This window comes from Bombina bombina, chromosome 2 (assembly GCF_027579735.1).
Source record: "Bombina bombina isolate aBomBom1 chromosome 2, aBomBom1.pri, whole genome shotgun sequence".
Lineage (NCBI taxonomy): Eukaryota > Metazoa > Chordata > Amphibia > Anura > Bombinatoridae > Bombina > Bombina bombina.
Window position 1 is genome coordinate 665,213,279 of NC_069500.1, and position 17,207 is coordinate 665,230,485.

The 17,207-nt window shown below is 40.2% G+C and overlaps 1 protein-coding gene across 1 annotated transcript in view; it reads right to left on the minus strand.

Annotated features, from left to right (window-relative positions):
* The window catches only part of ZNF462 (zinc finger protein 462), a 144,171-nt gene that overhangs the window by 20,286 nt on the left and 106,678 nt on the right, over window positions 1–17,207 (minus strand). The window contains exon 8 of the mRNA XM_053702611.1: window positions 2,943–3,207. Coding sequence (XP_053558586.1) covers window positions 2,943–3,207 — 265 coding nt within the window. The remainder of the gene's footprint in view (window positions 1–2,942; window positions 3,208–17,207) is intronic.

Genomic DNA, 17,207 nt, shown 5'->3' on the forward strand with positions numbered 1-17,207 from the left:
CTTGGCCTGCTTACCCTAGTTCCAGCCTTGTATCGGCCTCCAGGCTGGCTTGGTTTGAGAAGTATTACCCTCTTGCTTAGAGGGTGTAGAATTTTAGGCTGGTCCGTTTCTGCGAAAGGGACGAAAATTTGGCTTCTTTTTAGCCTTAAAAGACCTATCCAGAGGAAGGGCGTGGCCCTTTCCCCCAGTGATGTCTGAAATAATCTCTTTCAAGTCAGGGCCAAACAGTGTTTTACCCTTGAAAGGGATGTTAAGCAAAAGCGCTCTGCGCGCCACGATAGCAAACCCTGAATTATTCGCCGCTAATCTAGCTAATTGCAAAGCGGCATCTAAAATAAAAAAGTTAGCCAATTTAAGAGCTTGAACTCTGTCCAAAACCTCCTCGTACGAAGATTCTTTATTGAGCGACTTTTCTAGTTCTTCGAACCAGAAACACGCAGCTGTAGTGACAGGAACAATGCATGAAATTGGTTGTAGAAGGTAACCTTGCTGAACAAACATCTTTTTAAGCAAACCCTCTAACCTTCAATCCATAGGATCTTGAAAGCACATCTTCTATAGGAATAGAAGTGCGTTTGTTTAGAGTAGAAACCGCCCCCTCGACCTTGGGGACTGTATGCTATAAGTCCTTTCTGGGGTCGACTATAGGAACTAATTTCTTAAATATAGGGGGAGGACAAAAAGGTATGCCAGGACTTTCCCACTCCTTATTTACTATGTCCGCCACCCGCTTGGGTATAGGAAAAGCATCGGGGGGCACCGGAACCTCTAGGAACTTGTCCATCTTACCTAATTTCTCTGGAATGACCAAATTGTCACAATCATCCAGAGTAGATAATACCTCCTTAAGTAGTGCGTGGAGATGTTGAAATTTAAATTTAAAAGTTACAATATCAGGTTCTGCTTGTTGAGAAATTTTCCCTGAATCTGAAATTTCTCCCTCAGACAAAACCTCCCTCCTGGCCCCTTCAGATAGGTGTGAGGGTATGTCAGAACAGATATCATCAGCGTCCTCTTGCTCTTCAGTGTTTAAAACAGAGCAATCACGCTTTCTCTGATAAGTAGGCATTTTGGAAAAAATGCATGCAATAGAATTATCCATTACAGCCATTAATTGTTGTATGGTAATAAGTATTGGCGCACTAGATGTACTAGGGGCCTCTTGTGTGGGCAAAACTGGTGTAGACACAGAAGGGGATGATGCAGTACCATGCTTACTCCCCTCATTAGAGGAATCATCTTGGGCAATATCATATCTATGGCATTATTATCCCTACTTTGTTTGGACATTATGACACAAATATATCACATATATTTAAATGGAGAGACACATTGGCTTTCATACATATAGAACATCGTTATCTGATGGTTCAGACATGTTAAACAGGCTTAAACTTGTCAACAAAGCACAAAAAACGTTTTACAATAAAACCGTTACTGTCCCTTTAAATTTCAAACTGAACACACTTTATTACTGACTATGTGAAAAAGTATGAAGGAATTGTTCAAATTTCACCAAAATTTCACCACAGTAACTTAAAGCCTTAAAAGTATTGCATACCAAATTTGAAAGCTTTAACCCTTAAAATAACGGAACCGGAGCCGTTTTTACATTTAACCCCTATACAGTCCCAGGTATCTGCTTTGCTGAGACCCAACCAAGCCCAGAGGGGAATACGATACCAAATGATGCCTTCTATAAGCTTTTTCAGTGGTTCTTAGCTCCTCACACATGCATCTGCATGCCATGCTTTCCAAAAACAACTGCGCATTAGAGGCGCGAAAATGAGGCTCTGTCTATGACTAGAAAAGGCCCCCAGTGAAAAAGGTGTCCAATACAGTGCCTGCCGTTTTTATTAAAACAATCCCTAAGATTTAACAACTATTAAAAGTAATAATCTGCCAAATATACTTAGTAAAGTAATCGTTTTAGCGCAGAAAAATGTCTACCAGTTTTTTAAGCCCTAATGAAGCCCTTTATTCTTTTACTTAAACTAAGAAAATGGCTTACCGGTTCCCATAGGGAAAATGACAGCTTCCAGCATTACCGAGTCTTGTTAGAAATGTGTCATACCTCAAGCAGCAAAAGTCTGCTCACTGTTTCCCCCAACTGAAGTTAATTCCTCTCAACAGTCCTGTGTGGAAACAGCCATCGATTTTAGTAACGGTTGCTAAAATCATTTTCCTCTTACAAACAGAAATCTTCATCTCTTTTCTGTTTCAGAGTAAATAGTACATACCAGCACTATTTTAAAATAAACTCTTGATTGAAGAATAAAAACTACATTTAAACACCAAAAAACTCTAAGCCATCTCCGTGGAGATGTTGCCTGTACAACGGCAAAGAGAATGACTGGGGAAGGCGGAGCCTAGGAGGGATCATGTGACCAGCTTTGCTGGGCTCTTTGCCATTTCCTGTTGGGGAAGAGAATATCCCACAAGTAAGGATGACGCCGTGGACCGGACACACCTATGTTGGAGAAAAAATATTTTTTTGCAGTACAAAACAAACAAACAAACAAAAAGAAAAAAAATAGATGTCTTGGGGATAGTTTTTATATTTTAGAAAGCAAGCCTGCTTTTGGGAGTTATTTGGGAGGTGCCTACATACATTATTTAGAGAATATTTTTTAGAAGCTAGACAGTGAATAAATAAAAGCTTCAGTTTTGATAAATGCATAATCTATATAGAAGGGCTTGGAAATTTACCAATAGTTCACACAACTTAGTAATAAATTGCAATGGATTAAAAAAAAGTGTGCAAGTAACTTTCTAGCTTTGTCTGGTAAACTTACTGATTTTCATTGATGTACATAGTAAAATGTGGAACTAATTCACATTACAAAAAAGTGCAAATGTCAAGTAGAGGAAAATGTGGAACTATTTTAGGTGTACATTCTTGCATTTACTGCATCTTTCCTGTTAGTTGGGCTTACACTTACTTAAAGCATGTATAAAAGGAGCATTCTTTGCATTTGAAGAGCTTCTTTCCTCCATGTTTGTCTCGGTAGTGACGGCGAATGCTTTGTATGTATCCAGAAGAAAATTCACAAAATTCACAGCTGAGGGTTGCCTCGTCTTTCTGCTCAGCTGCAATGCTGACCACAGGAAGAGGTGCAGGACTATTGTTATTATTTCTAGCCAAGGCAGCAGACTGGTAGTGATTGAGCTGCTGCTGAACATCTGGTGGTTCAGAATAGGAAGAGTCTGTGAAAGAAGATGAAAGGGGATATGGTAAGGGTGATCTGTTGGAAAAAAAAAGATGAATGTACAGAAACAAAGATTACTTCCAATTTGCTACAGTCAAACAGCATTTTCAATCTATTTCAACAAATGAAACCTTAAAGGGATAGTCTAGTCAAAATTAAACTTGTATGAGTCAGATAGGGGATGCAATTTTAAGATATTTTCTAATTTACTCCAATTATCAATTTTTCTTCGTTCTCTTGATATCTTTAGTTTAAAAAGCTGGAATGTAAGCTTGGAAGCCAGCCCATTTTTGGTTCAGCACCTGGATAGCACTTGCTGATTAGTGTCTAAATGTAGCCATCCAATCAGCAAGCGCTACCCAGGTGCTGAACCAAAAATGGGCCGGCTCCTAGACTTAACGTTGCAGTTTTTTTTAAATAAAGATACCAAGAGAACAAAGAAAAATTAATAGGAGTAAATTAGAAAGTTGCTTAAAATTGCATGCTCAGTCTGAATCATGGAAGTTTATTTTTGACTAGACTATCCCTTTAAGTTAAAGGGACAGTTAAGCCAAAATTAAATGTTCAGGATTCAGGTAGAGCATGCAATTTTAAACAAAATTTCCAATTTACTTCATCAATTTTAGCAGAGTTCTCTTGGTATTCTTTGCTAAAGAGTAATTCTAGATAAGCTCAGAAGCGTGCACGTGTCCTTAGCCATTTGGCAGCAGGGTTTGAAACAATGTTTATAGCAATGTTATGCATAGTTTCAAACTCTGCTTCCATAGTGTGTCTATAGCAATGTTATTAGTACAAAAATTGCTGCCATAAAATGCTACAAACATTGTTGCAAAAACTGCTGCCAGATGGCTAAGGACACGTGCACACTACTGAGCTTACCTAGAATACTCTTGACCAAAGAATACCAAGAGAACTGGAGCAAAATTGATAATAAAAGTAAATTGTAAAGTTGTTTAAAATTATATGTTCTATCTAAATTTTGACTTTACTGTACCTTTAAAACAGCAAGAAAATATATAAAGAAGAGAAAGAAAACAAAACAAGCTACAAAAAAACAACAAACCCCCAAAATATCTGCTTAATTTAAATGGACAAAAGTTGCAATCTATATAAACTAGGCACATTGAGGGCTTAAATGCTTTAAAAATATAGATCTAAATGCCCTTTATTTTGGTTTAGAGAATAATTATAGGACATTTTAACTTTATATATAACTGTATATGGTTTAAAGTTTCCTAAAATAAAATTTCAGCTAAAAAGAAAAATAGATGTATACGGTACCCTTTAAAATGGAGGGAAAAAAAAAAATATTTAGATTTTAAAATAATTATTACCAAAATATATTTATGGCCTAATGACAATATAAGATATTTTTAGGATGTTTCACTAATATAAAATAGGTGAACAAGAAAAATGTACTTTAAAATACAATGGAAACCAACTCCCAACACAAGTCAAAAGTATTAATGCCAGACGTAATGAGTCTACAATGATAGATGGAGCCTGGAATTTTTCTTTTGTAAAATGAAAGCAAGAGAATTGCACTGTATTCGTGTGCATATAAACGGCAAACATTGTAAAAGAACAAGTGTTGATCACTTAACACTGATCAGCCACAACATTAAAACCTGAACCCCCACATGCTGCCAAAACGGCTCTGTTGCGTTGAGGCACAAACTCAAGACCTCTGAACATGTCCTGTGGTATCTGGCACCAAGACATTAAGCAGCAGATCCTTCAAGTTGCGAGGTGGGGCCTCCATGGATTGGATTTGTTGTTCCAGCACATCCCACTGATGCTCAATCGGATTGAGATCTGGGGAATTTGGAGGCCAAGGCAACAACTTGAACTCTGTCATGTTCCTCAAACCATTCCTAAACAATGTTGGCAATGTGGCAGGGTGCATGATCCTGCTGAAAGAAGCCACTGCCATCAGGGAACACCATTGTCATTAAGGGGTGTATGTGGTCTGCAACAATCTCTAGGTAGGTGGTATGTGGCAAAGTAACATCCACATCAATGCCAGGAGCCAAGGTTTCCCAGTAGAACATTGGCCAAAGCATATCACTGCCTATGCTGGCCTACCTTCTTCCCAGAGTGCATCCTGCTGCCATCACTTCCCCAGGTAAACAATCACACACACCCTGCCATTCAACCGATACATCAGACTAGGCAACCTTCTTCCATTGTTCCATGGTCCATTTCTTACGCTCAGGACCGCACTGAAGGCGTTTTTGGCGGTAGACAGGGGTCATCATGGGTACTCTGACTGGTCTGCTGCCCCATATTCAGAAAACTGCTATGCACAGTGTGTTCTGACACCTATCATGGCCAGAATTCATTTTTTTCAGCAATTTCAGTTACAGTAGCTCTTCTGTGTGTATAGACCAGACGGGCTAGCCTTTGCTCCCCACATGCATCAATGAGCTTGGGACGCCCATGACCCTGATGCCGGGTTACCAGTTGTCCTTCCTTGCACCACTTTTGATAGTTACTAACCACTGCATACCGGGAAGACCCCACAAGACATGCCATTTTGGAGATGCTCTGACCCAGTTATCTAGCCATCACTATTTGGCCCTTTCCAAAGTCACTCAGATCTTTTAGCTTTCCCATTTTTCCTGCTTTCAACACATGAAATTAAAAAAACTGACTATTAACTTGCAGCTTAATATATCCCACCCCTTGACAGGTGCCATTGTGACTATATAATCAGTAATACACTTCACCTGTCGGTGGTTTTAATGTTGTGTCTGATCAGCATATCTACATAGTTTTACAATATCAAGTCCATAGCCTTACTGGAATGTCACAGACAATAGTGCTGTGGATCAATAAAACACAGTTGAACACCAATGCATTTTCAATCATAAGCTGATAAAGAACATCCTACTTTCATATTTTTCTATATGGAAGCATAAGTTGATTGAAAGATTTAATGCAAAACATTTTGGACTGGATTGCATAAATTCCATTATTTTATTTTGCATGAAAAAAAAATCCTGATTGGTCACAATATACTATATTATATATGATATTCACACACATTCTTTTGGTAAACAGTATTACAAAAAGGTCTCATCTGTTTATATTCTATTGGATTATATTTAAAATAAAAGCAAATGAGTGTAGTCAAAAATTTAAAGGCACAGTAATGTCAAAATTAAACTTTCATAGATTAGAGCATGCAATTTTACACCACAAAAACTGCAGTTATTCATTGCAAACTTTTCTTCAGAGATCAAACTGCAGATTCATGGAATGTCAAGTTTGTGTTTAATAACAGAATGTCTTTGCTAAAATTACACATAAAAATAACTTACATAAATTTATGTGGGTGACTGCATATATAGTATATGGCTTGTCATTGGACCACCAGATGTGTTCATCTAGCTCCCAGTAGTGCACTGCTCCCATTCAACAAAAGATACTAAGATAATTTGGTAATAGAAGTAAATTGGAAATTTGTTTTAAACTTTCATGATTCTGATATTGCATGCAATTCTAGTTTGACTCTGACAATGTTTTTTAAATTACATAAAGAAATTCAGTTAGGAAACTGAAGTAACATTTCATTAAACATGGCTCTTAGACTTGTGGGAATTTTTCATATTACAATTTAAGGGACAGTCTACTCCAGAATTCTTATTGTTTAAAGAGATAGATAATCCCTTTATTGCCCATTCCCCAGTTTTGCACAACCAACACTGTTATATTCATATACTTTTTACCTCTGTGATTACCTTGTATCTAAGCCTCTGCAGACTGCCCCCTTATGTCCGCTCTTTTGACAGACTTGCATTTTAGCCAATCAGTGCCCGCTCATAAGTAACTCAACAGGTGTGAGCACAATGTTATCTATATGGCACACATTAACTAACGTCCTTTAGCTTTTGTCAAATGCATGGAGATAAGAGGCGGCCTTCAAGGGCTTAGAAATTAGCATATGAGCCTACTTTGGTTTAACTTTCAACTATGAATACCAAAAGAAAAAAGCAAATTAGATGATAAAAGTGAACTGAAAAGTTGTTTAAAATTGCATGCCCTATCTGAATCATAAAAGTTTAATTTTGACTAGACTGTCCCTTTAAATATAAGGTAATTTTACCGTGGAAGTTATTCTTATGCCCCATGTCAGGATTCTCCCAATAATGTTTATCATTTCCTTTCCATACAAGACTATGTTTTAATGTCATAATCACTTTAAGGTAAAATGGACGATAAAACTATGATGACAAATGTTACAGAAGAGCAACAGTGCATTTTACAATGTGCTGGAAATCCCCTTATTTGAATGATCAGGATATATACAGACACCAGGTGGTTTTGCCTCTTCTCAGTAGCACTGGCAGGACTAAATCATTTCTTTTTAGAGAGACGGGATTAAATATGACACTTGTGCAGAGACCTAGCCAGAGTCTTTTTTTTTTTTTTTTTTTTTATTTCAGCCAAAGGTAAGTCTTCAAAAAGTAGTTCACAATGTTTTAGAGACAAAGTTTCCTTATGAACATGGTGGCATACAAAAACACAATTTATGTTTACCTGATAAATTAATTTCTTTCATGGTGGTGAGAGTCCATGATCCATTACTCATGGGAATTACTCTTCGCTCCCACTAGGCAGCAGCAAAGATTAACAAACCCCAAGAGCTCTATAAAACCCCTCCCACTTCACACATACCTTAGTCTAACATGTAGCCAAGCAAGGGAGGCAAGAAACTGGAATAAGAGCCATAAAACGAGCAGGGAAAAAAAAAAAAAAGTTGTGCTAAAAAAATATCTAATTCCAAAAAAGGGTGGGGGATCGTGGACTCTCACCAACATGAAAGGAGTGAACTTATCAGGTAAGCATAAATGTTCTTTCGTATAGTTGGTGAGAGTCCACAATCCATGGAAACTAATACCCAAGCTGTGGAGTCCACGAGTAGTAACATAAAATGGAGATTTAAAAATGTTTTTTCACTGAGAAAATAAATCCACAACCCCAAAGAATGTTTTTTTTTCGTTTACAAGATATGACGAGTCCACAGATTTCATCCTTACTTATGGGATTACGCCTCCTGTTCAGCAGGAAGTGGCAAAGAGCACCACAGCAGATATATATATATATATATATATATATAGCTCCTCCCTTCCCTCCCCCCTCATTCTCTTTGTCTGTGTTAGTGATAGGAAGAGGTAAAGTGAGGTGTTAGTTTAAATTCTTCAATCAAGAAGTTTTTTATTTTAAAATGGTGCCAGAGAGTACTATTTTCCTCAGGGAAAAATTGTCAGTCTATAACTTCCCAAGAGGAGTGGAGACATTTTATTTTTCTGCCCTGATGTTGATGATCTTAGCAAACGTTATCTAAGATCCATATTGGTTCCCACAGAGCAGCTGAAGGTATTGTAAAGAAAAATCTTCAGTGTGGAGAACGGTGTCATGCTACAAGCAGCATTGAGGTCTGTTCAGTCTTTTGTTTCTGGGGAGACTTGATGTATCAGAACAGGCTGAAAATATTCCCTAGCTGGGGAGGGGTAGTCAGTATGCACTATAGAAGAAATGGTGTTACTGGAATTCCCTGTTATTTTACTTATTTAATATTGTGCTGGTATGTCACTTTAAATTTACTATGTGGGCTGACGCTGGGAGATGCGGTTAGACCATCGTTATACTGTGATGGCTTGGCAGAAGATATTTTTCACTGAGATGCGCTTTATTGTGCTGAGTGTGTATATAGTGGGGCACATGGCTAATATATGGAGGACCGACATGTTTTTTTTTCTCTACCCATACGGGTCTCGGTTAGGCTAAGAGTTACGCCCACGGTGGGCGGGGCCTATTTTCTCAGCTCAGCCGCGCAGTGTGTTTTCCGGATCGGCAGCAAGGTCCTGAGGCTCCGGTGGGGCCTAGCTCTGTTTAGTAATCGTAGGGTACAGAGAGGCTGAGAACGTTCCTTCAGTGTGATCTGGGGGCAGGTAGGCGCCGCAGCAGAGCTGTGGCGAGGTGCAGGAGCCTGAATTGATATACATCGATATACATTAATAAATCTGACAAAATTGATATATAATATATCCTAACAAGTGGTGCAATATTGTTAAGCTATTTTGGGCACATAAGGGCATTTTTTATTGCTGAAAACGTCGTTTTGTCTAATAACAGAAAAATGTTTGCGCTTTTATTATTTAAAGGCGCAGTACACTTTTTAGTTCAAAATTTTTTAATATATGTTTTGACTTCAGAGTACAATATATCAAGCAAAAAACGACTTATTGCTATTGCTAGTCTGTTTAACATGAACTTGAGGAAACTACTAGTTCTATGTGTTTGGATGCCATTGTGGAACCCCCTCTTACTTTGTCCCTCATGTACTGAAAGGGCCTTACAATGTAAAGAGCAAATTTTCTTTAAGGAAAATATGTCTAAGGATGCTTCTCAGTCTGATGAGAATCAGGGTATGCCGCTACTTTCTCCCCAAGCGTCACAACATTTAACGCCCACCCAAGCGACGCCGGGTTCTTCAACCGCGTCTACTTCATTTACTCTGCAGGATATGGCTGCAGTTACGTCAACTACCCTTAGAGGTTTTATCTAAGTTGCCAGTGTTACAGGGCAAACGCAGCAGGACAGAAGTAAATTTGAATACTGCGACCTCCGATACTTTGTTAGCTATTTCCGATGTACCCTCACAGGGATCTGATTTGGGAGTCAGGGAACTTCTGTCTGAGGGGAACTTCTGTCTGAGGAGGAACTTTCTGATTCGGGAAGTGTGTTACCTCAGACAGACTCGGACGTCATGTCCTTTAGATTTAAGCTTGAACACCTCCGCCTGTTGCTTCGGGAGGTTTTAGCGACTCTGGATGGCTGTTACTCTATTGTGGTACCACCAGAGAAATTGTGTAAGATGGACAAATACTTAGAGGTGCCTGCTTACTTACTGTTTTTCCGGTTCCAAAGAGAATCTCGGAAATAATTACACGGGAATGGGAAAGACCGGGTATCCCGTTCTCACCTTCTCCTAATTTTAAGAAAATGTATCCCATATCTGACACTGTTTGGGACTCTTGGCAAACAGTCCCCAAGGTGGAGGGACCTATATCTACCCTGGCTAAGCGTACAACTATTCCTATTGAGGACAGTTGTGCTTTCAAAGACCCTATGGATAAGAAATTGGAGGGTCTTCTAAAAAAGTTATTTATTCATCAGGGTTTCCTTTTACAACCAACAGCCTGCATTGTACCAGTTACCACTGCTGTGGCTTTCTGGTTTGACGCCTTAGAAGAGTCTCTTAAGGCTGAGACTCCTTTAGAGGAAATTCTAGATAGATTTAGGGCGCTTAAGCTGGCTAATTCTTTTATTACGGACGCCGCATTTCAGATTGCCAAGTTGGCGCCTAAGAATGCCGGATTTGCCATTTCAGCGCGTAGAGCGTTATGGTTAAAGTCTTGGTCTTCTGATGTGTCATCTAAGCTTTTGGCTATTCCTTTCAAAGGGAAAACCCTATTCGGGCCTGACTTGAAAGAAATCATTTCTGACATTACGGGAGGTAAGGGTCATCTACCTCAGGATAAAGCAGCTAAACTGAGGGGTAAACAAAATCATTTTCGTTCCTTTCGGAACTTCAAAGGTGTCCAAGCGTCTTCTTCAGCTAAACAGGAAAATAATTTTGCTCAAGCCAAGGCCGTCTGGAGACCCAACCAGGCTTGGAACAAAGGTAAACAACCCAAGAAGCCCACTGCTGCTCCCAAGACAGCATAAAGGGGTGGACTCCGTTCCGGGACTGGATCTAGTAGGGGCAGACTTTCTCTCTTTGCCCAGGCTTGGGTAAGAGATGTTCAGGACCCCTGGACACTGGAAATCGTGTCCCAAGGGTATCAACTGGAATTCAAAAATTCTCTCCCAAGGGGGAGGTTTCTTCTTTCATGATTGTCTATAGACCAGATAAAAAGAAAGGCGTTCATACGTTGTGTAAAAGACCTCTCTACTATGGGAGTAATTTGTCCTGTTCCAATACTGGAACAGGGGCAGGGGTTTTACTCGAATCTTTTCGTGTTTCCCAAAAAAGAGGGAACGTTCAGACCCATTTTAGATCTCAAGAGTCTAAACAAGTTTCTTCAAGATCCTTCAAGATGGAGACTATTCAAACAATTCTACCATTGATCCAGGAGGGTCAAAATAGGACTACCGTGGACTTGAAGGATGCATACCTTCATATTCCTATCCACAAGGATCATCATCAGTTCCTAAGGTTTGCCTTCCTGGACAAACATTTTCAATTTGTGGCTCTTCCCTTCGGGTTGGCCACGGCACCCAGGATCTTCACAAATGTTCTAGGGTCCCTTCTGGCGGTTTTCAGGCCGCGAGCAGGGGCGCCTTATCTAGATGATATTCTGATCCAGGCGTCGTCTTACTATCTCAAAAAAGTCTCATACAGACATGGTTCTGTCCTTTCTGAGAACTCATGGGTGGAAGGTGAATCTAGAAAAGAGTTAATCAATTCCACAGACCAGGGTTCCCTTCCTGGGAACTCTAATAGATTCCATATCCATGAAAATTTTCTTGACAGAGGTCAGAAAGTTAAAGATTCTGAATACATGCCGAGCCCTTCAGTCCAATCCTCGGCCATCAATGGCTCAGTGCATGGAGGTAATTGGATTGATGGTGGCGCCAATGGACATCATTCCGTTTGCTCGTTTTCATCTCAGACCGCTACAACTGAACATGCTCAGGCAGTGGAATGGAGATTATGCAAATTTGTCTCCTCAGATAGATCTGGATCAGGAGACAAGAGACTCTTCTTTGGTGGTTGTCGCCGGATCATCTCTCCCAAGGGACGTGCTTCCGCAGACCCTCATGGGTGATAGTAGGCTGGCGTCCGTTGTCACTAGGTTGGGGTGCAGTCTGGAATTCCCTGAAGGCTCAGGGTGTGTGGACTCGGTCAGTCTCTCTTCTTCCAATTAATATTCTGGAATTGAGAGCAATATTCAATGCGCTTCAGGCTTGGCCTCAGCCAAATTCATTCGTTTTCAGTCGGACAACATCACGACTGTGGCTTACATCAATCATCAGGGAGGAACAAGAAGTTAACGATGACAGAAGAATCAAAGATAATTCAGTGGGCGGAGGCTCACTCGTTATCTTTCAAAAATCTACATCCCAGGAGTGGACAACTGGGAAGCGGACTTTTTAAGCAGAGAGACGTTTCATCCGGGGGAGTGGGAACTCCATCCGGAGGTCTTTGCCACCCTGATTCTCAGATGGGGCAGATCGGAATTGGATCTGATGGTGTCTCGTCAGAATGTCAAGCTCCCAAGATACGGATCCAGGTCAAGGTATCCTCAGGCCGGACTGATAGATGCCTTGGTCGATCAACCTAGCTTCTGTGTTTCCACCGTTTGCTCTCCTTCCCCGGGTGATTGCTCGGATCAAACAGGAGAGGGCTTCAGTAATTCTAATCGTGCCTGCATGGCCTCGCAGGACTTAGTATGCAAATCTAGTGGACATGTCCTCTCTGCCGCCGTGGAAGCTTCCATTGAGGCAGGACCTTCTCATTCAGGGACCCTTCCAACACCCAAATCTAGTTTCTCTGCAACTGACTGCTTGGAGATTGAACGCTTGATTTTATCTAAGCGGGGGTTCTCTGATTCGGTCATTGATACTTTGATTCAGGCATGTAAGCCTGTTACTAGAAAGAACTACCATAAGATATGGCGTAAACAATCTTACTACACAAACTTTTGGCAGATGTTCCAGACGTTCAGTCTTTTTGTCAGGCTCTAACCAGAATCAAGCCTGTTTTTAGACCAATTGCTCCACCCTGGAGTTTGAATTTAGTTCTTAATGTTCAAGGGGTTCCGTTTGAACCCATACATTCCATAGATATTAAGTTGTTATCGTGGAAGGTTTTCTTTTTGGTTGCTATTTCTTCTACTCGTAGAGTTTTTGAGCTTTCAGCGTTACAATGTGACTCGCCTTCTTATCTTCCATTCTGATAAGGTGGTTTTACGTACCAAACCTGGTTTCCTTCCTAAGGTTGTTTCTAATAAGAATATTAATCAGGAAATTGTTGTTCCTTATGTCCTAATCCTTCTTCTAAGAAGGAGCGTCTGTTGCATAACTTTGACGTGGTCCGTGCCCTGAAGTTTTACTTGCAGGCGACTAAGGAATTTTGTCAATTATCTTCATTATTTGTTGGGTTTTTTTTGGAAAGCCTAGGGGCCAGAAAGCTACGGCTACCTCTTTCTTTTTGGCTGAAGAGTATCATCCGTCTGGCATATGAGACTGCTGGACAGCAGCCTCCTGAAAGAATTACGGCTCATTTTACTAGGGCTGTGGCTTCCTCATGGACATTTAAAAACGATGTTACTGTTGAACAGATTTGCAAGGCTGCAACTTGGTCGTTTCTTTACACTTTTTCCAAATTTTCCAAATTTGATACTTTTGCTTCTTCTGAGGCTGGTTTTGGGAGAAAGGTTCTTCAAGCAGTGGTGCCTTCCGTTTAGGTTCCTGTCTTGTCCCTCCCTTTCATCCGTGTCGTATAGCTTTGGTATTGTATTCCCATAAGTAAGGATGAAATCTGTGGACTCGTCATATCTTGTAAAAGAAAAGGAAATGTATGCTTACATGATAAATTTATTTCTTTTACGATATGACGAGTCCACGGCCCACCCTGTCATTTCTAAGACAGGTATTTATTTTTGTTAAACTTCAGTCACCTCTGCACCTTTGGCTTTTTCTTTCTCTTCCTACCTTCCGTCGAATGACTGGAGGGGGAGGGAAGGGAGGAGCTATATATATACAGCTCTGCTGTGGTGCTCTTTGCCACTTCCTGCTGAACAGGAGGCATAATCCCATAAGTAAGGATGAAATCCGTGGACTCATCATATCGTAAAATAAATAAATTTATCAGGTAAGCATAAATTTCCTTTTTTTTTTTTTTTTTTTATATACAATGCACTTACAAAACAGGCATAACCCTTTAACTGAGACAACTGCCTGAAGAACATTTCTATCAAAGGCTGCTTCAGAGGAAGCAAAAACATGAAAATGGAAGAATTTACTGAAAGAATGCAAAGAAGACTAAGTAGCTGCCTTGCAGATTTGATCAACTGAAGCCTCATTCTTAAAAGCCCAAGAAGTGATAACTGATCTAGAAGAATGAGCAGTATCTGCTGCGGTGGAGGCTGACTTGCCTTCAAATAAGCTCTGTGAATCAAACATTTTAAACCAAGAGTGTAAAGAAGAACAAAAACAAGAAGTTTGTCTGAAATCCTTAGTAATAAACATAATATTTCAATGCCCTAACAACATCCAGAGAATGCAAAGATTCTTAGGATTAGGACACAAAGAAGGAACAACAATCTCTCAATCAATTTTGTCTGAAGAAGCAACCTTTAGCAAAAATTTTTAATGATGTCCGTAAATCAGCCTTATCCTGATGAAAAATCAGATAAGGAGGCTCACAGGAAAGAGCAGACATCAGAATTCAGAAACTATTTTAGCAGAAGATATAGCCAGAAGAAACAACACTTTCCAAGAAAGAAGTTTAATGTCCAACTTGTGCATAGGTTCAAAATCCTTCACAATAGGTTAAGATTCCAAGGAGGAGAAATAGGCTTGATAACAGGTTTAATATGGACCAAAGCCTTAACAAAACAATGAACATCAGGAAGATTAGAAATCTTTCTGTGGAACAAATCTGAAAGAGCTGAAATCTTTCCTTTCAGAGAACTGACAAATAAACCCTCATCTAGGCCATCCTGTAAAAAATTAAGAATCCCAGGGAAAAGCCATGATTTATACACCAAGAAATGAAGGTTTTCCAAACTTTGTGATAAATCTTCCTAGAAACAGACTTATGAGCCTGAATCAGAGTTTCAATCACTGAATCTGAAAAAAAACATATGTCTTAGAACTAAGCATTCAATATCCATGCCATCAAGTTTAGAGACTTGAGATCCGGATGGAAGGACCTTGAGACAGGTCTGACGGCAGAGAAAGAGGCCAAGAAGGCCAACTGGACATTTGAACTAGATCTGCATACCAAATCCTGCAAGGCCATTCTGAGGCAATCCTATCTTATCTTGAAAATCCCTCTGGAAAGAAGAGGAGGAAACAGATAAGCAGCCTGAAAAGGCCAAGGAACTACTAAGAGCATCCACTACCTATGCCTGAAGATCTTTGGACTTCGCAAAGTACCAGGGAAGTTTTTTTGTTCAAACAAGAAGCCATCAGATCTATTTCTGGGAGACCCCAAAAATCCACAATCTAATTGAACACATCCTGATGAAGAGACAACTCTTCTGGGTGTAGAGACTGACAACCTCCCAATTGTTCACCCCATGAATGTGAATTGCAGAGACTAGACAAGAATTTATTTCTGACCAAGAGAGAATCCTGGACAACTTCATCATAGTCGGGGGACTGTGAGTTCCCCCTGATGGTTGACATAAGCCACTGCTGTGACAATGTCTGAATGAAAACAGAGATAATACTCCCTTTTCAACAGAGGCCAGGCTTGTATGGCCCTGAATATTGCACAGATTTCCAAAACATTGATTTGCAACCTCATCTCCTGAGGATCCCAATTCCCCTGTGCTTTTAGAGACCCACAAACAGCTCCCCAAACTTCAAGACTTGCATCTGTAGTGATCACAGTACAAGTAGGACAAACAAAAACAGAATTTATGTTTACCTGATAAATTTCTTTCTCCAACGGTGTGTCCGGTCCACGGCGTCATCCTTACTTGTGGGATATTCTCTTCCCCAACAGGAAATGGCAAAGAGCCCAGCAAAGCTGGTCACATGATCCCTCCTAGGCTCCGCCTACCCCAGTCATTCGACCGACGTTAAGGAGGAATATTTGCATAGGAGAAACCATATGGTACCGTGGTGACTGTAGTTAAAGAAAATAAAATATCAGACCTGATTAAAAAAACCAGGGCGGGCCGTGGACCGGACACACCGTTGGAGAAAGAAATTTATCAGGTAAACATAAATTCTGTTTTCTCCAACATAGGTGTGTCCGGTCCACGGCGTCATCCTTACTTGTGGGAACCAATACCAAAGCTTTAGGACACGGATGAAGGGAGGGAGCAAATCAGGTCACCTAAATGGAAGGCACCACGGCTTGCAAAACCTTTCTCCCAAAAATAGCCTCAGAAGAAGCAAAAGTATCAAACTTGTAAAATTTGGTAAAAGTGTGCAGTGAAGACCAAGTCGCTGCCCTACATATCTGATCAACAGAAGCCTCGTTCTTGAAGGCCCATGTGGAAGCCACAGCCCTAGTGGAATGAGCTGTGATTCTTTCGGGAGGCTGCCGTCCGGCAGTCTCGTAAGCCAATCTGATGATGCTTTTAATCCAAAAAGAGAGAGAGGTAGAAGTTGCTTTTTGACCTCTCCTTTTACCTGAATAAACAACAAACAAGGAAGATGTTTGTCTAAAATCCTTTGTAGCATCTAAATAGAATTTTAGAGCGCGAACAACATCCAAATTGTGCAACAAACGTTCCTTCTTTGAAACTGGTTTTGGACACAGAGAAGGTACGATAATCTCCTGGTTAATGTTTTTGTTAGAAACAACTTTTGGAAGAAAACCAGGTTTAGTACGTAAAACCACCTTATCTGCATGGAACACCAGATAAGGAGGAGAACACTGCAGAGCAGATAATTCTGAGACTCTTCTAGCAGAAGAAATCGCAACTAAAAACAAAACTTTCCAAGATAATAACTTAATATCAACGGAATGTAAGGGTTCAAACGGAACCCCCTGAAGAACTGAAAGAACTAAATTGAGACTCCAAGGAGGAGTCAAAGGTTTGTAAACAGGCTTGATTCTAACCAGAGCCTGAACAAAGGCTTGAACATCTGGCACAGCTGCCAGCTTTTTGTGAAGTAATACCGACAAGGCAGAAATCTGTCCCTTCAGGGAACTTGCAGATAATCCTTTTTCCAATCCTTCTTGAAGGAAGGATAGAATCCTAGGAATCTTAACCTTGTCCCAAGGGAATCCTTTAGATT